The sequence below is a fragment of the Scyliorhinus torazame genome, chromosome 11, assembly GCF_047496885.1.
Source record: "Scyliorhinus torazame isolate Kashiwa2021f chromosome 11, sScyTor2.1, whole genome shotgun sequence".
Taxonomy (NCBI): Eukaryota; Metazoa; Chordata; class Chondrichthyes; order Carcharhiniformes; family Scyliorhinidae; genus Scyliorhinus; species Scyliorhinus torazame.
In genome coordinates, this window is record NC_092717.1 from 20,488,581 (window position 1) to 20,511,594 (window position 23,014).

A 23,014-nucleotide genomic window follows, 5' to 3' on the forward strand; every position below is an offset into this window, starting at 1 on the left:
TCATGGCTGTGATGGCAGCCACCTTGTCCGCATCCGGCCGCACACCCAACTGGGAGATGTGGTCCCCTAGGAACTTGAGTTCCGTCTGGCCGAAGGAACATTTGGCTCTGTTGAGGCGTAGGCCCTGCTCCCGTATGCGTTTGAACACGCGCTGGAGGCGACTGATATGCTCCTGCGGGGTGGTGGACCAAATGATTATGTCGTCAACATAGGCGCGAACACCTGTGGAATACCTCTGACGTCGATATGATCCCAAACGGCATCCTGTTGTAACAATATCTGCCAAAAGGGGTGTTAAAGTTTTGCAAGGGCCCCGAAGAATCCAGCACGAGTTTTAAGGATACAAAATAATAACGTTTATTTACAATAACAATATATACATAACAGTAGCAGTAACTTCCCTTGCTACCTTCTCCTTCCTCCTGGTTCCTGGACTGGCCAGCTTATTTATAGTAGGAGTTTCTCCGCCCCCCTCATTGGGGAAGTTCATATTCCCATAGGATTGTGGGATAGTCATTAGTCCCCAGCCAATCGTCAGTAGGCAGGTTATAACATCCCTCCCCCCCAAAGTCCAAGGAATCCACCGTAGGCCCTGGCGAAGGAAGGCGTCGAACTCGTTTGGCCGCAGGCCGGACGCCATTTGAACGCGGCGCTGGATCTGGCGGCGTATAACGAGACGGAGACCGGCGCTTCCGTGATGAACGGCGCGGTTGTACATCCACGGCCTGTGGACCCGAGGATTCCCCCTCTGATTCATCCTGTGTCTCCATCTCGGAGTCAGAGTCTGCTGCCTCCGTCATGTCAGCGTCTCTATCCCCATTCGGTCCCGTCACGACCTGCGCAGGCTTCGAGTGAGGCACCCGTGGAAGATTTGGAGGACTACCTTCCCTTGTTTCTGGTCTTTGCCGCTGTTGAACTGAGCGGGGGGGCGGGGAATCTTTTGCGGGGATTATCTTCTGGACCGGACGTGGTCTACATGTTTTCGCTGGAGACGACCCTGGGCTTGCACTTGGTACGATATAGGGCCCGTTTGGCGAAAGATTACACCAGGAACCCATTGGGCACCACCAGCAAAATTCCGCACGAATACTGGGTCACCGGGCGCAAACTGCCGGATCGGACGATGCCAAGACAATCCCGGTCCCTGCCGTTCTTGTGTGCGGCGTACTTTTGCGCCAATGTCCGGGAGGACCATACTAAGGCGGGTGCGAAGTCTCCGGCCCATTAGGAGTTCTGCGGGAGCTACCCCAGTCACTGTATGGGGGGTGGTCCTGTACGTAAACAAAAACCGAGCCAGTCTCGTGTCCATTGATCCGGAAGACTGCTTCTTTAGGCCTCTTTTGAATGTTTGCACTGCACGCTCTGCCAACCCATTTGAAGCCGGGTGGTAAGGGGCAGTGCAGATATGGCGGATGCCGTTCATCTTTGTAAACCTAGCAAACTCCTCACTCGTGAATGGAGTGCCATTATCCGTGACCAGCACCTCGGGGAGGCCATGCGTACTAAATGATAAACGCATTTTTTCAATTGTTGCGCAGGACGTTGTCCCCTGCATCTTATGCACCTCCAGCCATTTGGACTGGGCGTAAATTAGCAGAAGGAACATGGATCCCTGAAAAGGGCCTGCGAAATCTGCATGCAAGCGTGCCCAAGGCCACCCTGGCCATTCCCAGTGATGTAGGGGCGCGGCCGGCGGAAGCTTCTGATGCTCCTGGCAAATGGAGCAGTTTTGGGCCACCTTCTCAATGTCGGTGTCGAGGCCTGGCCACCAGACATAACTCCGGGCCAACATTTTCATCTTGGTCACGCCCGGATGCCCATTGTGCAAGTCTGATAATATCAGCTCCTGGCCTTTTTCCGGGACAATCACACGCGTCCCCCACAAGAGGATGCCATCTTCCACGCTGAACTCTGACAGCTTGGAGGAAAATGCCCGCAACTCGCCTGGGAGCTGTCTATGCTGCCCACCATACAGGACTATGTGCCGAACCTTTGACAAGACTGGCTCCGTCTGGGTCCACTCACGGATCTGTGATGCCGTGACAGGCAAGGTGTCCATAAAATTTAGGGTTGCGACCACCTCACCGGTCGTGGGGGTCGACATGGGGCCGGTCGATAAAGGCAATCGGCTCAGTGCGTCGGCATTTGCTATCTGCGTACCTGGTTTGTGCTCTAGAGAATACTCATATGCCGCAAGCAACAAAGCCCAGCGCTGGATCCGTGCAGAAGCAATGGGCGGTATTGGCTTATCCTCTCTGAAGAGTCCCAGCAGGGGCTTATGATCAGTCACGATAGTGAAATGGCAGCCGTACACATACTGGTGGAAGCGCTTTACCGCGAAAACCACTGCCAGGCCCTCCTTCTCGATCTGCGCATACTTTTTCTCCGCTGCAGTCAATGTGCGGGAGGCGAAAGCTATCGGTCGCTCGGCCCCGTTCTCCATCTTGTGGGACAGGACAGCCCCAATACCATACGGGGATGCATCACATGTGACGAGCAAAGGCTTTCCCGGATCATAGTGGGTTCGTAACCCAGACGACGACAATTGTTGCTTTACCCGCCGGAAAGCGGTTTCTTGCGGCTGACCCCAAACCCAGGTGTGATTTTTCTTTAGCAGAAGGTGCAAACGGGCCAGCGTAGTTGCCAGATTGGGGAGGAACCTCCCGTAATAGTTTACGAGACCGAGAAAAGAACGAAGATGCGAAGTGTCAGTCGGGGTGGGGGGCATGTTGAATTGCACGCACCTTCTCTGCGACGGGGTGCAGACCCTCGCGGTCCACCCGATAACCTAGGTAGACTACTTCTTTTGCCTGAAATACGCACTTTGTGTGACGTAAACGGACTCCAGCCTCCGAAAGGCGTCTAAGGACAGCCTCCAGATTTTCCAAATGCTCTTGCTCCGACGTCCCTGTAATCAACACGTCATCTAGGTAGCCAGCCACACGTGGTAAACCTCTCAAAATGCTCTCCATAACACGTTGAAAAATTGCGCAGGCAGAGGATACTCCAAAGGGCAACCGTGTATATTCATACAGGCCCCGGTGTGTGTTAATTGTTACATATGGTCGGGAGGCAGGGTCCAGCTCCAACTGCAGGTAGGCGTGACTCATATCTAATTTTGTGAATGAGAGTCCGCCTGCAAGTTTCGCGTAGAGATCCTCTATGCGAGGTATTGGGTATCGGTCGAGTCGGGAAACTGTATTCCCTGTAAGTTTATAGTCGCCACACAAGCGAACTGTGGCATCTGGCTTCATTACTGGTACAATTGGTGCTGCCCAGTCAGCAAAACGGACGGGCCTGATAATACCCAAATTCTCCAAACGAGTGAGCTCCCCTTCTACCTTCTCGAGCAAAGCGTAAGGCACTGGGCGCGCCCGGAAATAGCGCGGCGTGGCTCCTGGTTCAACTTGGATACGGGCTATGTCCCCTTTTATTTTCCCCAAACCAGGCTGGAATACCTCTGGGTATCGTCCTCGCACCTCAGTCAACCCTCCAGAAACTGTTTGGAGGATGTGCTGCCGTTGCAACCGCAAATGGCGCAACCAGTCCCGACCCAACAGGCTGGGCCCATGGCCACGCACTACGATAAGTGGGAAACGCCCCTCCTGGCGTCCATAGACAACAGGGGTCATTGTAGTTCCTGCAATGTCCAGTGGTTCCCCCGTGTAGGTGGCCAACCTGGCCTGTGAGTCAGTTAATGTAAGGGTCTGTATACCCTGCTTGATGCGGTCGAATGTCCTCTGGGCGATCACGGAGACCGCTGCGCCAGTATCCAACTCCATCTCCAGCGGGTGGCCATTGACCCGTACTTTCACCTTAATGGGGGCCACACGGGGAGCTGCCACACAATGCAGCTGCAGGCAGTCGTCCTCCGTCTCCACGTCCTCAGGAGTGGTCGCCGCAGGTTCATCCACATGGAAGGTACGGCCTCTGGGCTGGTCCCAGTTACGGCCCCTGGGCTGGTCCCAGTTTCGGTCGGAACGACGGCGCCTCTGGCGTCCCCAGGACCGCCGTCCGCGACGGGGTCGGCGCCTACAAGTCTGACACGGACATGGTTCCTCATCCATTGGCTCTGGAGAAGGCTCCCTTCGGGGAGGAATGTCCGATGGCCACTGGCGTCGGTCTGGTCGTTGCCTCGCCCAAGGTACCGCAGGAGTGCGGGGGGACGTTTTTGGGCGGAAAGGGTTGCGCCCCAAGGCATGCACTTCCATTCCCTGTAGCTCCTGTACTCCTCGCTCTGCGCTCTCTCGGGACAAGACTATTTGTATTGCCTGTTGAAAGGTCAATGTTGGCTCCGCTAACAACTTTCTCTGGGTGGCCGCATTGTTAATACCGCAAACCAAACGGTCGCGTAACATTTCTGACAAGGTCTCACCATAGTCACAGTATTCCGCAATCCCGCGTAGCCTGGATAAAAAAATCGGCAAGGGATTCTCCAGGGGTCCTCTCAGCAGTATTAAACCGGTAACGCTGGACTATCGTGGACGGGGTTGGGTTAAAGTGTTGCCCCACTATATTCACAAGTTCGTCAAACGTTTTGGTATCCGGCGCAGCTGGGTACGTAAGGCTCCTAATCACCCCAAACGTATGCGGCCCGCAGGCGGTGAGCAATATGACCACCTGGCGCTCGTTTTCAGTGATATTGTTTGCCCGGAAATAGTAACGCATCCGTTGTGTGTACTGGTTCCAGCTTTCCAGCGCAGCATCAAAAACATCCAAACGTCCGTACAGAGGCATGGTATAATAGAAAACAACTTCCAACCTGTATCCAACAAAAATCCAGGGAGGTGGCTTCAGCAGTGTAGACAGCTATTCACTTTTACCTTCGTCGCCAGTTTTGTGAGGGCCACAAAGAATCCAGCACGAGTTTTAAGGATACAAAATAATAATGTTTATTTACTATAACAATATATACATAACAGTAGCAGTAACTTCCCTTGCTACCTTCTCCTTCCTCCTGGTTCCTGGACTGGCCAGCTTATTTATAGTAGGAGTTTCTCCGCCCCCCTCATTGGGGAAGTTCATACTCCCATAGGATTGTGGGATAGTCATTAGTCCCCAGCCAATCGTCAGTAGGCAGGTTATAACATAACGGTACACAGTTTCCAGCTGAATCTGTCTAGTTGAATTTGCCAGAATCCTTTCGAGGCGCCAAGTTTGGTGAAGAGCTTGGCCCGAGCCATCTTGCATGTGATCTCTTCGCGCGCGCTTGGGGATTGGGTAATGCTCCCTCATTATGTTGCGATTCAGATCCTTTGGATCAATGCAGATTCTGAGCTTGCCGGAAGGCTTCTTTACGCACACCATGGAACTGACCCAGTCAGTTGGTTCCGTAACTCTTGAGATCACTCCTTGGTCTTGGACGTCCTGCAGCTGCTGCTTGACTCTGCGAGGTGCATGCACCACAGGCGTGGCGTTCTGTTTGAGTATGATCTTTTATGTATATGGGAGCGTGCCCATGCCTTCGAAGACGTCGCGGTGCAGGTCGATGATGGCGTTGAGTTGCGCCCTGAAGTCAGCATCCTGGAAGGCAGATGTGTCATCAGGAGAGAGAGAGTGAACTCTTTGAACGAGGTTTAGCAATTTGCACGCCTGTGCGCCAAGCAGAGAGTCCTTCGAGGAGCCCACGATCTCGAAAGGAAGGATGGCTTTTCGTGACTTGTGCGTCACTTCGAGTTGGCATGAGTCGGTAGCAGGAATGATGTTGCCATTGTAGTCCAATAGCTGGCAGGCCGATGGGAGAATGGTTGGCTTGACATGAAGGCTTTGGAAAGCAGACCACACCATGAGATTGGCGGAGGCACCAGTGTCCAGGAATCATATTTGGGACCGGTTGACCGTCAGGGTGGCACACCACTCATCGTCTGGATCGATGCGGTATACCGACAGCGGCTGGTGTCTTTGCTTCGGGGACAGCCTGTTTTTCGTTACGACACCGACTCGAAAAGGCGCCTTCGGGTCCTCGGTGTCACTGCTGTGTGGGAGGTCGGAATCGGACTCGGTGACCGTGGGTTGAATTGCCCGAACATTCCTGCGAGGCTGGCTGAAGCGATATGAATTGGAAGGCTGAACTGCTCGACAGCAGGCAGCATAGTGGCCAAGTCTTCCACATCATAGGCATTGTCGAGATTTAGCGGGGCATTACCGCTTTAAATGGACGGAGCCACAGTTGCCGCACGTCGTGACGTCAGCACGTTCGCTGCGCCACCGCGCATGCGCGGTGCGGTCCTGCGTGGTGCGTGTCTGCGCATTACGTTCCTCCATGTCGTCGTCCCCTCGTTTGGTGCGTACAAGTGCGGGAGTCCGCGAAAAGCGCCGAAATGGCCGCCCACATCCAGGCTGAGGCCCTGGAGGTGTTCAATCACTTGGACCCGTTCCGCCTCGTGGGGACCTTGCCGCACCGTTTCAGCCGCTTGTATATGGGAGTACCGACTGGTGGCATTTTCATGTAGGACGCAGGTCTCTATGACGGTCGCTAGGGTGAGTTGCTTTACTTTGAGGAGCTGCTGACATAGGGGGTCCGACTGAACACCGAAAACGATCTGGTCGCATATCATGGAGTCGGAGGTGGGCCCGTAGCGGCAAGATTGCGCAAGGATGCAGAGGTGCGTTAAGAAAGATTGGAAAGGTTCTTCCTTACCCTGCAAACGCTGCTGGAACACGTAGCGTTCAAAACTTTCATTCACCTCTACGCTTTAGTGAGTGTCAAATTTGAGGAGAACCATCTTGAACTTCGTCTTGTCTTCGTCATCTGCAAAGGTGAGGGAGTTGAAAATATGGATGGCATGGTCCCCGGCCGTGGAGAGGAGAAGAGCAATCTTTCTGGTGTCCGAAGTGCCCTCCCTGTCCGTGGCTTCGAGGTAGAGCTGGAAGCGCTGTTTGAAAATCTTCCAGTTGGCCCCAAGGTTGCCGGCGATGTGGAGCGGCGGCGGCGGGCTGATGTTGTCCATGTTGCAGAATGACGGAATGCTGGCGGAAGGCAGATCACTTGCAGGTAGGTCTAAGAAGTGCTAGTATGCGACCACTCCTGGTATCATGATGTGTTGGATGTTCTGGATCACATACAGGTCACCAACACTTGAAGTAGTGCAACACTATTTTATTAAAAGGTTAACTATTTAAACATACTTGAACTATGGGTAAATACGATACCAGCTTTAACTAAAGACCTTTGCCTTGTCCTAACCAGTTGATGCACTCAGCACATGGTGAATGTCTGTGTTGCAGGTTGTGAGCTCTGTGCTCCTAGCTAGCTGCTACTCGAACGAGCGGGAACTCTGATGTCCCCTGTCTTTATAGTGCGTGTGCTCTCACTGGTGATTGGCTGCGGTGTTGTGTATGTTGATTGGTCCCACTGTGTGTCCATCAGTGTGTGTCTGCACCATGATATACTGGTGTATATTATGACAGGCACCACCTACTCAAATCAGGGCACCACCTACTCAGTTAATGGTAAGGTGTTGGGGAGAGTTACAGAACAAAGAAATCTAGGAGTACAGGTGGAGACACAGGTGGACAGGGTGGTGAAGAAGGCATTCGGCATGCTTGGTTTCATTGGTCAGAACATTGAATACAGGAGTTAAGACGTCTTGCTGAAGTTGTACAAGACATTAGTAAGGACACACTTGGAATACTGTGTACAGTTCTGGTCACCCTATTGTAGAAAGGATATTGTTAAACTAGAAAGAGTGCAGAAAATATTTACTGGGATGCTATCGGACTTGATGGTTTGAGTTATAAGGAGAGGCTGGATAGGCTGGGACTTTTTTCCTTGGTGTGTAGGAGGCTTAGGGGTGATCTTATAGAGGTCTATAAAATAATGAATGGCATAGATAGGCAGATAGTCAACATCTTTTCCCAAAGGTAGGCAAGTCTAAAACTAGAGGGTATAGGTTTAAGGGGAGAGATACAAAAGGGTCCAGAGGGGCAAAATTTTCACACAGAGGGTGGTGAGTGTCTGGAACGAGCTGCCAGAGGCAGTGGTCGGGGCGAATACACTATTGTCTTTTAAAAAGCATTGAGACAGTTACATGGGAAATATGGGTATAGAGGGATATGGGCCAAATGCGGGCAATTGGGATTAGCTTAGTGGTAAAAATTGGGCAGCATGGACAAGTTGGGCCGAAGGGCCTGTTTTTATGCTGTAAACGTCAATGAGTAGCAAGTACCCAGGCAGATAAAGGCCTTTATCTGTATTCGACTTCTGTAATCCTCGATGTTCGGTCCTTGGCCTGGTCTGATATCTGATACTCTGGCTCTGGTCTTCTTTTGGTGGCGTGATGGTCCTCTTCATGGTGGGCAGTGAAGATCACCGTTGTTCTGTTTTGAGCTGCTGCAGAGGGAGATCCTAAGACGGTGCAGCACCTTTTAACCTGCTTGTATTTTGCCCCCCTTTTGGGCGGTCTCTGGGTCATTGCCAATCAATTGATCAGGGTTCGATCACCCTGATCGATCAAGCCCAATCGGGCTGCCGCATCAGTTTCGGGGTAAGCACTCACTGGCCATGCCTGCAAGTGTTGGGGGCATGTAGGCTTTCCAAATAAGGAGTTTAGGTGCCGCTGTGTCTGGCAAACACGTGTGATTGACAGGATAGGTCTGTTGTTCCTGGGATGGCCTGGAGATGGCCTTTTTCCTGTGTATTGCAATGTCTAGGCTGCAGCTTGCTCATCAGTGTTTATTTAAACTGCAGCTTGCTTGTCCTTATACTTGGCTAACTTTCCCAGCATCCTTTGCGGGCCGCCATTTTAGGTGGACGTTCGTCCACATGACAATAAGTAAATCAAAGCAAATCAAATCAAATCTGGACATTCCGGAAGGTGTTTGATAAGGGGCAGCACAGGAAGTTAATACACAATGTTAGATCACATGGGGTTAAGGGTTATTTATTAGCTTGGATAATATTCTCACAAGTAGGCTAACATTAACATTGCAATGAAGTTACCATGAAAATCCCCTAGTCGCCACATTCTGGCACCTGTTCGGGTACACGGAGGGAGAATTCAGAATGTCCAAATTACCTGACGGCATGCCTTTCAGGACTTATGGGAGGAAACCGGAGCACCGGGAGGAAACCCACGCAGACACAGGGAGAACGTGCAGACTCCACACAGACAGCGACCCAAGCCGGGAATCGAAGCTGGGGCCCTGGTGCTGTAAAGCAACAGTGCTAACCACTGTGCTACCATGCCGCCCCCAGAAGACTGGCTGACAGACAAAAGACAGAGAGTCGGGATAAATTGGTCTTTCTCTGGATGGCAAAATGTAACTAGTGGGATGCCACAGGATTCACTCCTTCGGCCCCAACAATTTACAATCTGTATTAACGGCTTGGATACAGGGATAGAAGGTCATCCAGCCAAAATTGCAGATGACACTAAAATAGTTGGCACAGTAAGTTGCAATGAGGAAATACCCTTACAAATGGATATGGATAGGTTCGGTGAGTGGGCCAATATATGGCAGATGGAGTTTAATGTCACCCATTTTGGTCGGAAAAATGGAAAGGCAACTAAATGGGGAGAGATTCCGAAGTGCTCATGTGCAGAGGGATCCAGAGGTCCTCGTTCATGAATCACAGAAAACTAGCATGCAGGTGCAGTAGATAACAAAGAAAGTGAATGGAACATTGCCACTTATAGCTAAAGGAATAGAGTATAAAGGTACGGAAGTGTTGTTGCAACTATATAAGGCATTGGTGAGACCGTACCTGGAGTATTGTGCATAGTTTTGGTCCCCTTATTTGAGAAAAGATGTAGTGGAATTGGAGGCAGTTCAGACGACGTTCACAAGGTTGATTCTAGAGAGGAGGGGTTTGTCTTGGAAGAGAGATTGAGCAGTTTAGGCCTATATTCTCTAGAGTTTAGAAGACTGAGGGGAGATGAAATTGGGGTGTATAAGATGATAAAAGGTATGGCTAAAGTATTCATGGAGTGGATGCTTCCTCTTGTGGAGCTCTAGATCGTGAGGTCATAATCTCAGGATAAGAGGTAGCGAATATAAAAGACATGAGGAGAAATACTTCTCCTAAAGGGTGGTAAATCTGTGGAATTCGCCACCCCAGGGTGCGGTGGATGCTGGGACAATGAGTAAATTTAAGGAGAAGTTAGACAGATTTTTAATGAGTAATGGGTTGAAGGGTTACGGAAAAGGGGCAGGATGGTGGAGTTGAGGCCCTGATGAGATCAGCTATGATGGTATTGAACGGTGGAGCAGGCCCAAGATTCTAAATTGGCTACTCCTGCTCCTCGTTCTTATGTTCCAAGAAAGAACTATTCTGTCTAATTCCACCTTCCAGCTCTTGGTCTGTAGCCCTGTAGGTAACATCACCCCAAGCACAAATTTGGGGCGACATTCTCCACTCCCGCGCCGGTTGGGAGAATCGCCTGGGCCGCCAAAATTTCCCGGGACGCCGGTCCGACGCCCTCCCGCGATTCTCCCAAGCGGCGGGAACGGCCCCGTCGAGTTCCGCGGGCCGCAGGCCGGAGAATCGCCGGAGACACCCAAAATGGCGATTCTCCGGCACCCCTGCTATTCTCAGGCCCGGATGGGCCGAGCGGCCAGGCCAAAACGGCGGGTTCTCCCCGGCGCCGTCCACATCTGGTCGCTGCCATCGGGAACAGCGCGGGAACGCTGGGGGGGGCGGCCTGAGGGGGGGAGGGAGGATCCTGCACCGGGGGGTACCTCAAATGTGGCATGGCCCGCGATCGGTGCCCACCGATCGTCGGGCTGTCCTCGCTGAAGGAGGACCTCCTTCCTTCCGCGGCCCCGCAAGATCCGTCCGCCATCTTCTTGCGGTGCGGACTCAGAGAGGACGACAACCACGCATGCGCGGGTGATGTCAGTTATGCGGAGCCGGCCGCGTCATTTATGCGGCGCCGCCTTTATGCGGCGACAAGGCCTGGCGCGTGTAGATGACGCGGCCCCGATCCTAGCCCATTGTCGGGGCCTGAATCGGTCGGGATCGGGGCCGTTTCGCGCCGTCGTGAACCTCGACGGCGTTCACGATGGCGTGGGCACTTCGGCGCGGGAGTGGAGAATCCCGCCCATGGTGTGCTTGATTAATCAGGGGTTTTGGGCAGAAGGTAGGAGAATGGGGATGAGCAACATTTCAGCCATGATTGAATGGCAGAGCAGACTCGATGGGCCAAATAGCCTAATTCTATTCCTATATCTCATGGTCTTGTTAACGATGGGCTGGATTCTCCGGTCACCGACGCCAAAATCGCGTTCAGCAAACGGCCAGAGAATCACATTTCCTGCCCGAATCAGGGCTTTGCCGCTTTCGCTATGCTCCGCCCTCTCCAAAGCGTACTCTAGGAGTACGCCGCCCCACGTATCAACGGCAGGCCATTGCCTGAGGCCCGTCCCCCGATGCTCCTCCCCCGACCTGCCGAGTTCCCGACGGCGCGGGACACATGTGGTCTCATCCGTCGGGAACTCAGCGAGGCGGCTGCGGACTCAGTCCAGCTGTGCCAAGTCGGGGGAGGGCCGATCCGCGGGCAGGAGGGGACATTATTCGGGGGCTGGGGGGCGCAGTGGTGGGGTGGTCCGGGACGCGCTAGCCGGCCGAGGGTGAGGACTATTTCGCGGGTCCGCGAGCGGCCGCCGCCGTGCGCCTTCGCGGCCATGGACCCGGCAATTCTCCGGGGCGTATCGGCAGCGAGAGCCGGGTGCTCTACGCTGCCTTCCTGCTAGCCCCCAGCCAAACAGAGAATCGGGGGCCGTTTTGCGCCAATATGTCTGGCACTGTTTCCACGCCGGCGTGGGGACATAGCCCCAGAATCGGAGAATCCAGCCCGATATCTTGCATGAACATGCTACAAACCCGTTTGCGACCATCTCTGTTGCGAATCTGTTAACCCATGTAAATATCTCAGTGAATGTTGAGCTCTCGCATTGCAGAGGCGGCGACTCTGCACATGCATAGATTCACTGTTCGCGATTTTGCCCATCGCGAGAATTTGTGGAAAAGGAAACCCTGCAAACAGCGGGTGTTTATTGTAATAATAATCTTTATTAGTGTCACCAGTAGGCTGACATTAACAGTGCAATGAAGTTACTGTGAAAATCCCCTATTCGGGTACACAAAAGGAGAATTCAGAATGTCCAATTCACCTAACAGCACGTCTTTTGGGACCTGTGGGAGGAAACGGGAGCTCCCGGAGGAAACCCACGCAGACACGGGGAGAACGTGCAGACTCCGCACAGACAGCGACCCAAGCCGGGAATCGAACCTGGGACCCTGGAGCTGTGAAGCCACAGTGCAGACTTCTGTGTGGATTTTTCCACAGGTGGCACTGCCAGGCTGGCTGGAGCACGAGCATAATGCCAAGCTGGCAATGCCAAGTTTCCAGGCTGGCACTGTGCCTGTGCTAGGGATACGGCCCGGCAGTGTCCTGTTCATGTGAGGTGGGGTGCCGGGCCCCCCACTGATACCAGAACATGGCGATGGGCTGAAGGAGGCCTAACTGGCAGCTGGCCGGGGTGGGGTTGGGGTTAGATGCTAACACTCCACCTGGCATGGCCATCGGGCTATAGCTGGAGTCATTGGCTGTCCAGAGGAGGGAGCTGCCTCCCCACGTTGAAGGCCTGACATTTGTGACCTTTTTTCATTGATCCAAATTTTAAAAATCTCTTAACCTCTTGAGGTGACCTCCTGTCCTTCCGCCCTCTGCCCCTCCTCTCCTTACCCTTACCTCCCCCATATATTAGCAGCCCTCATCTGTGACAGTGGAGTGGTGATGTCATTACTGGGAGATCTCGTATTGGCCCTCTAGCCTCCTGTTCCAGTGGACTTCTTTCTTTGATTTTTGTTATTGATTATGATTACTTCATGGTATGTGTGCTGAGAGGAGCTGCAACAAAATAACATTTAAGTTCATGTACTCATAGGTGCAATGAGCTGTGAATAACCATTGGACTGTGTGTATCTTTCAATAGCTGATTGAATGATTGCAATAACACCAGGTTGTTTGCACCATTTAGATGCCGAGTGTATTATTAAATTAGTTGACTTCATTGTGTTAAAATTTCAACAGGTTAATGGCTTCAACAAGATAATCCAGTTTGCTGACCAAAGACTTCAGATGAATAATTTGCACATTTTAAGGTAATGCATATTATTGCAGATCTTGCAACAATAATGACAAATCTGCTGAGGAGAGGCAATCGTAGCAAGTGGACAGGTAGACAATGTGCATGCTTTCACGAAGGCAAATTTAATAATTGAAGTCTTTAGCAGTTTTTCAAGTGTAATTTCACAAATTCTGCAGCAAAAATGACCCACTCGGACCCTACTCATCCAAATTTTGAGATTATGAATGGAGCCAAAAGGCCAATATAATAAGATTATGTGTGATGGATACTTTTTAAAAACATTTTGGGGATTATGTGGCATCCTGTAAAGTTGGCTCTATGTGTGTGGGTCCATTATTTATTGAATTGGGGGAAGGTCATTAGAGACAGCCTGTCTATGAGAGCTGAGGGATTAATGGTGTACGGTTTAGGCATTTGCAATGAGAGGTTGTAATCAGGTTGGATTTACAAGCATATAGGTTGGATTTAAAATTTGCATTATGAGATAAGGAGGGACTTGACTTTTCAGCTGGTGAATATCAAAGAGAATTTCCAAAGTGGCAGCGAACGATTACAACTTGCCACGGTTCCATGAGTAAACAGGGGAAGGTATATTAAATTGTATTGACCTGAAGGAGAAGGCAAAAGGAAAACGTGAAAGATTCTTATATTTGGGAAAGTTTATTTCAAAGAGGTGTTTGAGGACAATGGAATCTGAAAGGGAAAAAGGATATTTAAGGAAATATGTTCAGCAGAGTTGCTGTGGTGGCTGTGTGGGGAAATGTCTTGAAATCAGATCTGTACTGGGAGGTGTGGAAGTTATGCATTTGAAGCAGTCATCCCAGTCAAGCCAGTAAAGTCTTTGTTTTCAGCAATCAGCCTGTTTCCAATCTTTCTTTTGGATTCCCACATCAAAGTGGAATTATTTCAGGAGTCATGTGGTATACCTTTATTAAAGTGACAGCGGTCCTTTCCTTGGGTAATATTACTAGATCTAAATAGTTAAAAATCTAGAAGGGAGTTCTTGGCAAGAAGGTAACTTATTAATGTTGACCAGGTGGGTTGTTGTTTGGGGCCGGGGCGGGAGGGGGTGGGTGATTTTTGTAAGACAGTTTTAAGTATGTAACATTAATCTTATGTGTGGGTTTTTTCTGGTTAATATATCTTTTAAGTTTTAAAATCCTAAATGTGTTATTGGAATTCTATGCTTTTGGGGTCAGTAGCTTTTCCTGCTCATTTCCAAAATACAAAAGAATATTTATGATCAGTAAGACAGATTTCCCTCTCAATTTGGCTTGGTCAATAAATGTGGTCGTTACAGACTCCCACTGTCATTGAACACGAAGCTGCGAAGATGGGGCTGATCGATGAAGAGTTTCTGGGTGGGGGAATGTAGGAAGGAGGTCAGGAGACATGCAGTCCTTGAGGGAAGGGTGCTTCTGATGGAGTGTGTGTTCCCCCCCCCCCCCACCCCCGCTACCTTTACACCCCCAAGATTGAGGATTTTGATTTTTAAAAATTCTTCCCTCCATTCGCCCCCAATCTATCCAGCACCTGTCAGCTAAAAATTGAGACAGGGTAGGAAAAGTGGCCACTTAGGGGCCTTAACTGGGGTAAGGGTGGGTTACCTGTCCAAGGCCCCGCCTGCCCCCCGCCCCACCTACAATTGCTTCCAAATCTGAATTGGGGGGGTGGGGTGAATCCTATCCATGCAGTTTCATGCTCCCTCGCCTTGTTGCAAAACCTGGGGGACAGGGCACATAAAATCCAGACCATTAAGTTTCAATTTAAAAGAAGTAACAACGTTAGAAAGACCAGAAGACTTTGTCTGGTTTTGGTTGACCCTAATCACAAATAATTCAAATAATGAATATCCTTTTTGCAATGAGGAACTATGCTTGTCTTTAAACTGTTATTATGCTCCACAGAATTAGGCCACTCGGCCCATCGAGTCTGCGCCACCATTCAATTGTGCCAAATTATATCCTTTACTGATGAATGTCAGATTGGGAAATCACTGAAAACATGAACCATGATGAATACTTTTCTCTCATTTTACAGGTTAGAAAAGAAGAACTCCATTTTGCTAGCTGCTTTAAACAAAAGACCCAGGAAAAATGAGCTGAGAGGAAGGTATAGCACCGTTTTAATTGGCAGCATTTTGGCACATGAATTGAAAATCTTGCATTTGTACAGGAGCTTTCATAACCTTGATACATCGCAAAGCACTTTACAGCCAACATCGTACTTTTGACGTGTGGCCACTGTTGTAATTTCATGTTTTCAGCTGAATGCATTTGTAAATCGTTGTTTTAAACCCACAAATACTTGTTTGTTGCAGAGAATCCGGAGATCATTTCTGTGGAAGGGGGGCAGGTTTGGATGTCAGCGGGGCATGGGGGCGGGGCATGGGGGCAGGTTTGGATGTCAGCGGGGCATGGGAGCGGGGCATGGGGGGGGGATTTGGATGTCAGCGGGGCATGGGGGCGTGGCATGGGGCGGGGGATTTGGATGTCAGTGGGGCATGGGGGCGGGGCATGGGGGCGGGGGATTTGGATGTCAGCGGAGCATGGGAGCGGGGCATGGGGGCGGGGGATTTGGATGTCAGCGGGGCATGGGGGCGGGGCATGGGGGCAGGGCATGGGGGGTGGGATTTGGATGTCAGCGGGTCATGGGGGCGGGGCATGGGGATGGGGGCGGGGGATTTGGATGTCAGCGGGGCATGGGGGCGGGGGATGGGGATGGGGGGGTGGGATTTGGATGTCAGCGGGGCATGGGGGCGGGGCATGGGGATGGGGGTGTGGGATTTGGATGTCAGCGGGGCATGGGGGCGGGGCATGGGGGGTGGGATTTGGATGTCAGCGGGGCATGGGGGCGGGGCATGGGGGGTGGGATTTGGATGTCAGCGGGGCATGGGGGCGGGGCATGGGGATGGGGGCGGGGGATTTGGATGTCAGCGGGGCATGGGGGCGGGGCATGGGGGCGGGGGATTTGGATGTCAGCGGGGCATGGGGGCGGGGCATGGGGGCGGGGCATGGGGGGTGGGATTTGGATGTCAGCGGGGCATGGGGGCGGGGGATGGGGGGGTGGGATTTGGATGTCAGCGGGGCATGGGGGCGGGGCATGGGGGCGGGGCATGGGGCGGGGGATTTGGATGTCAGCGGGGCATGGGGGCGGGGCATGGGGGGGTGGGATTTGGATGTCAGCGGGGCATGGGGGCGGGGCATGGGGGCGGGGGATGGGGGGTGGGATTTGGATGTCAGCGGGGCATGGGGGCGGGGCATGGGGGGGGTGGGATTTGGATGTCAGCGGGGCATGGGGGCGGGGGATGGGGGGGTGGGATTTGGATGTCAGCGGGGCATGGGGGCGGGGCATGGGGCGGGGCATGGGGGCGGGGCATGGGGGGTGGGATTTGGATGTCAGCGGGGCATGGGGGCGGGCATGGGGGCGGGGGATTTGGATGTCAGCGGGGCATGGGGGCGGGCATGGGGGCGGGGGATTTGGATGCCGGCAGAGAAAATGTGGAACTTCTACCTTATGAAGGAACTTGTCGAAGCTCTGTGGTAGTGAGAGACTTATTGAGGGTATTGGTGCGGGGGCTGTTTTGGTGGAAGGGGAAATCATAGAATTTACAGTGCAGAAGGAGGCCATTCGGCCCATCGAGTCTGCACCGGCTCTTGGAAAGAGCACCCTACCCAACCGCACACCTCCACCCTATCCCCATAACCCAGTAACCCCACCCAACACTAAGGGCAATTTTGGACACCAAGGGCAATTTAGCATGGCCAATCCACCTAACCTGCACATCTTTGGACTGTGGGAGGAAACCGGAGCACCCGGAGGAAACCCACGCACACACGGGGAGAACGTGCAGATTCCGCACAGACAGTGACCCAAGCCGGAATCGAACCTGGGACCCTGGCGCTGTGAAGCGATTGTGCTATCCACAAGGCTACCGTGCTGCCCAAATAGGACATGTGAAGTGACAATAGTTGGTGAGTCTACCTTTATCAACAAATGCTGCCTATTTGTTGTTGGCCTTTTCTCTGGCTGCTGGCTGTACCCCTCCACAAGCACCAGAAACTCCTTCAGCCTGTTCTTTGCCACTTAGTGGCAGAGGCCTGATTCCACCTTTCTCCATTCTGCCAAGGGAGACATGGCTCCAAGCTATGATGGTCGTACGCTGGAAAGCAACACAACAAAAGCATCGTGGCGAAAGAGAAAATGCTGGAAAATCTCAGCAGCTCTGGCAGCATCTGTAGGGAGAGAAAAGAGCCAACGTTTCGAGACCAATGACTCTTCGACAAAGGGTCATCTGGACTCGAAACGTGGGCTCTTTTCTCTCCCTACAGATGCTGCCAGAGCTGCTGAGATTTTCCAGCGTTTTCTCTTTCGTTTCAGATTCCAGCATCTGCAGTAATTTGCTTTTAAGCATGGTGGCACCAGTAAGCTGATTTTTACTGCACAACATGGGCATTAATCGAATTAAAACCTTTACCGAGCAATAAAGCTGAGGGAGTTGCCATTTGGCACTTCAAGTGACATGTTCTGCCAATTGTTCATTCCACCTGTGAGAATCCCGCCCCGTCAACAGAACTGGGAAGCTTTCTCTCTTGGGTCTGTTGTCAATGGCAAGGATATGGATTATGAAAAAAACAGAATTAGCGATCTTTTTGATGCAGCGATGGGAAGCTGCCGATTTAATGTGACAAAGGTTGCCAGACCATGCCTGGCATGATCAAAAAGAAATTCAAGTCATCGGTGACTTTGACTGGTACAGACAATGTTGTTCTCTGGTGGAAGTGGGCAGGAGGCCTTCAGCCAACAGTTGGGCATCTTTCAAGAATAGCTTCTGGTGGGGAGCAATCTCCTTTGAGGTACCAATGATCAGAAAAGCCTGTCTACATGTCCTACTTTGCTGTAATCACTAATCCTCCCAGGTGGCCTTTGCGAAACCTTATTCTAAGAGCTTTCGAACTTGCCTCTTCCATGCCCCATTTTCCTTCCCTTCATAGCAAAAGAACAGAGGGATTCCCAATTCAGAATTCATGTCCCTAATGCAAAGCTTTGAATAGAGTGGAGTAACAGTAGCAGGAATAGTCCTGACTGACCTTCCAAAGTACTAAAGAGATTGATATGCAGGAAAAATAACACTTCTAACAGCACACAGAATAAAGACCATACCACGGTAATTCCTCAGTAAACCTTTCTTACCGCTTCTACAGCCATATGTAATGATTATTTGGGGCAGGCCTGGTACAGACCATAAAGGAATGGGCCGGAAAGGTTAATCACATCCCCTTAATACCTATTTACTTGGGATGTATCAAGCTTCTGACTGGCCTTGAAAGGGTCTGGGGATAATTCAAGTGTTTTTTTTGTGATCGATTTGAGGGACTAGCCTCGAAGGACCCACTTCACTTTCTTTCACCATCCCAGATCTGCACCTAAACAATCAAAATCCAGCCTAAAATCTCAGCTTTGGCTTAGTGGTAGTATTCTCATCTATCAGTCAGAATTTTAAGTGTTCGGATACTGCTCAAGAACTTGAATATATAATCCAGCCTACACCAGTGTAGTATTGAGGGAGTGCTACCCTGTCAGAGGTGCCTTCCTTCAAATAAGATTCTAATGGTGTTGGGGCACTGGCAATAATTTGCAATTCCTCTTTGGTCACAGGAGAGGTACCGGAGGACTGGAGTATAGCCAATGTGATGCCATTATTTAAGAAGGGAGAAAGGGATAAACCAAGAAACTAAAGGCCAGTCAGTCTAACCTTCATGGTGGAGAAACTATTGGAAGCAATTCTGAGAGATAGAATTAATCTGCATTTGGAGAGGCAATGATTAATCAAGAACAGTCAGCATGCTTTTGTTAAGGGGAGGCCATGTAGAAGTGACCAGGTGTGTAGATGAGGGCAATGCATTTGACGTAGTCTACTTGGACTTCAGCAAGGCTTTTGATAAGGCCCCAATGATAGCAAAGTTAAGAGCCCATGGGATCCAAAGAAATTTGACAAATTGGATCCAGAATGAGTGGCAGGAAGCAGCGGGTGATGGTCGAGAAGTGTTTTTCTGACTGGAAGCCTCTTGTCAATGGGGCCCCCCAGGGAACAATGTTGGGGCCCTTGCTGTTTGTGGTTTATGTAAATGATTAAGACATGAATGTAGAAGGGTTGATTAGTAAGTTTGTGGATGATATGAAAATTGGTGGGGTGACAAAAAGTGAGGAGGATAGCCTTAGACAACAGGGGGATACAGACGGGCTGGTCAGATGGGCTGATCAGTGGCAAATGGAATTCAATCCGGATAAATGTGAGGTGGTGCACTTGGGCAGGACAAAAAAAGCAAGGGAATAAATGATGAACAACAGGACCCTGCGAAGCACTGAGGAGCAGAGGGACCTTGGGGTGTATGTACACCAGCCCCTTAAGGTAGCAGGGCAGGTGGACACAATGGTTAAGAAGGCATTTGGTATACAGCCTTTATTAGCCGAGGCATAGAGTTTAAGAGCAGGGAGGTTATGCTGGAACTGTATCAAACCGTTGGTTGGGACACAGCTAGAGTATTGTGTGCACATTATAGGAGGGATGTAATAGCACTGAAAAGGGTGCACAGGAGATTTACCAGGAGGTTGCCTGGGCTGGAGAGTGTTTTAGTTATGAAAAGAGATTGGATAGACCCGGATTGTTTTCCTTGGAGCAGAGGAGACTGAGGGGGACATGATTGAGATGTATAAAATCATGACGGGTACAGATAGAGTAGACAGGAGAAATCTTTCCCCTTGGTGGAGGGATAAATTACCAGGTGGCATAGGTTTACGTCAAGGGCAGGAGGTTCAGAGGGAATGTGAGGAAAAACGTTTTCACCCAAAGAGTGGTGGGAATCTGGATCTCTCCCTTGCTCGGCGAGATCCAGATCAGCATATTTAAATGAGCCATTAGCCATGGCGGCACCTCGGGGGGGGGGGGGGGGGGGGGGGGGTCTCGCAGTCCATTAGAGATCCCCGGGTGGTAGGGGACAAGGCAGGGTAGTACCCTGGCATCCTGGCATGTGTGCACTGCCAAGGTACCAGGGCACTGCCAGGGTTCCCAGGTTGGCACTGCCAAGGGTTAGGCCCATGAGAGTCTTGCCAATTGGGAGAGAGGGGGGGAGGGTTCCCCAGGGGCCTTGACAAGGTTGGGGGGGGGGGGTGAAAATGTTTGTCTGCTGAGTCGTGCCCTTCATTGACATTTGTAGGATTTGTTATACGCAAACAGGCTGTCGCATTGAAAAGAAAGTACTTGCATTTTTAAAATTAATTTACGGGATGTGGACGTCGCTGTATGGACCAGCGTTTATTGCCCACACCTAGTTGTGCTCCAGAAGGTGGAGGTGAGTTGACTTCTTGAACCGCTGCAGTCCATGAGGTGTAGGTACACCCACAGTGCAATTAGGGAGGGATTTCCAGGATTTTGCTCCAATGACAGTGAAGGAACGGCGATATATTTCCACGTCAGGGTGGTGAGTGACTTGGAGGAGAAACCCAGGTGGCGGGGATCCCAGGTATCTGCTGCTCTTGTCCTTCTAGATGGTGGTGGTCATGGATTTGGAAGGTGCTGCCTGAGTGGTGTTGGTGAGTTCCTGCAGTGCATTTTGTAGATGGCACACACGGGTGCCACAGTGCAGTGGTGCTGGAGAGAGTGAATGTTTATGGAAGGGGTAGCAATGATGAGAGCTGCTTTGTCCTGGATGGCGTCGAGCTCCTTGAGTGTTGTTGGAGATGCACTCATCCAGCAAATGGATAATATTCCATCAAACTCCTGACTTGTGCCTTGTAGCTGGTGGACAGGCTTTGGGAGGCAGGAGGTATATTCCCCTTCTCACCCTGGGACATCCCAAAGTGATTTACAATCAATGTAGTCACTATTGTAATGTAAGGAAAAGAATTAGGGACTATATTTCAAAGGTAATTCATTTACTGTGAGCTTTCTCACCAGGCAGACAGATATTTTAATAAAAAGCAGATATTATGGATTTTTATCAAAACGTTGAGATCTCTGCTCAAGCCCCTCAGGGCATGGTTTCTATTGTGCAACATCAACAATTACTACGATGGCTTAGCTGAAGCTGGCGCTGAGGAAAAGGGTATAATAAAAGCAAAATATTGCAGATGTTGGAAATCTGAAACAAAAACAGAAAATCCTTGTGGTGAATGTATTCACCTAATGCATGTATGATACTGTACCTATGACCTATGACCTGGAAGTGGTGATGCGAGCTGCTTCCAGGTACTGTACTGTAACCCCGGTGGGCTCCGCCTCTGGCTCCGCCCTCACCGGGGCCATATATAGACCGGCCGCCTGTGGGCGGCATTCATCTGTACAACTGACTCTGGCTCGGCAAGTTCATGATTAACAAAGCCTAATGTTCATTCGCTCTCTCTGCCCCTCGGTGAATTGAAGATATATCAATTTATTAATCATGAACTTGCCTAGCCAGAGTCAGTCAATCAGGCTCAAGAGGCTGAATTGTCCACTTCTGCCCCACTGTATTTCTACGATTGGCTCAAAATCTTGCTGTCATTATTAAAATGTCCCCCTCTATTAAAAGCAGTTCTCCAGATTCCACAAGTGGCAGCAGTCATGCGAGTGGGAGGACTTATCGTTTCAGGGCAGAACAGAACAACCACAATGCACCTGATGCTTGCGACGCTAAAGGTGAGCCTTTCCTAATTAGTTCTCATGATGTCCAAAGTCTGGGGACGATCAGGAGTGTTTTGAAAGCAGAATGTAAGATCGAGAAGCAAGGACAGACACCGATGGGGGGTAATTAAAACTGAGGATGCGCAAGAGGCCAGAAGTAGTGGAGCACATATATTTCAGAAAGTTGTGTGGCTGGAAGAGATTACAAACATAGCGGGAAGGCAAAGTCATGGAGAAATTTGAAAACAATGCAATTTTAAAAATCGAGGCATTGCTCGAATGGGAGCCAATGTAGATCAGCAAGCACAGGGATGACAGTGGAATTGGACTTGCTGCATGTAAAGACAGGCAAGCAGGTATTTGGATGACCTCAAGTTTACAGAAAGTAGAATGTGGGTGACCAGCCAGGAGTGCATTGGAATAGAATGTTCATTTGACGCTATGAAGTAGAGTGGACCAGAGGGACCTTGATGTGCCTGTCCAAAGATCCCTGAAGGCAGCAGGGCAGGGGGAGTAGGTGAAGAGAGGCTGGTTAGACTGAGATTTGCGGTGAATGTATTACTGCGACCATTCACCATTGTGTTACATTACATTACACTGTATTATGTTGGTGCCCTTGTGGGCTCTGCCTATGGCTCCGTCCCCTCGGGAGAGGTATATAGATCTGTAGCCTGTAGGCGACACTCAGTACAGAGCGGTCGCAGGCAGGCACAGTTTTAGCTGATTAAAACCACTGTTCACTTCAACTCTCCGTCTCGTGTGAATTGATGGTCGCATCAAGATTGTTTTCCTTAGAGCAAAGAAGGCTGAGGGGAGACCTGATTGAGGTGTACAAAATTATGGGTAGATAGGATGAAACGTTTCCCTTTAGTATAGGTCACAACAGCCAAGGGGCACAGATTTAAGGTCAGGAGCAGGAGATTTAGAGGGGTTTGAGGGAAAACCTTTTCACCCAGAGGATGTTAGGGATCTGGAACTTTCTGCCTGAAAGGATGGTAGAGGCGGGAAACCTCACAACATTTAAGAAGCATTTTGATGAGCATTTGAAATTCCCTTGCATACAAGGCTCAAATGCTGGAAAATGGGATTTGGATAGATTGGTGCATGATGGCCAGTACAGACAGGATGGGCCAAAGTGCCTTTCTGTGTTGTAAACTCTGACTGTACTGAGTCAAGTCCAGAGGAAACGAGGCCTGAATGAGTGTTTCAACAGCAGAAGCATTGAGATGGATAAAGTCAGGCAATGGTAGAGGTGGA

General features: G+C 50.8%; 1 protein-coding gene across 5 annotated transcripts in view; it reads left to right on the forward strand.

Moving 5' to 3' along the window:
- LOC140385979 (uncharacterized) overlaps positions 1-23,014 on the forward strand; it is a 115,708-nt gene that overhangs the window by 64,425 nt on the left and 28,269 nt on the right. For 4 of the 5 annotated variants that reach the window (XM_072468617.1, XM_072468619.1, XM_072468620.1 and 1 more), the window contains 3 exons: positions 13,038-13,108; positions 15,136-15,207; positions 21,666-21,772. In XM_072468617.1, coding sequence (XP_072324718.1) covers positions 13,038-13,108; positions 15,136-15,207; positions 21,666-21,772 — 250 coding nt within the window. The remainder of the gene's footprint in view (positions 1-13,037; positions 13,109-15,135; positions 15,208-21,665; positions 21,773-23,014) is intronic. The other variant, XM_072468618.1, reaches the window with a different exon arrangement.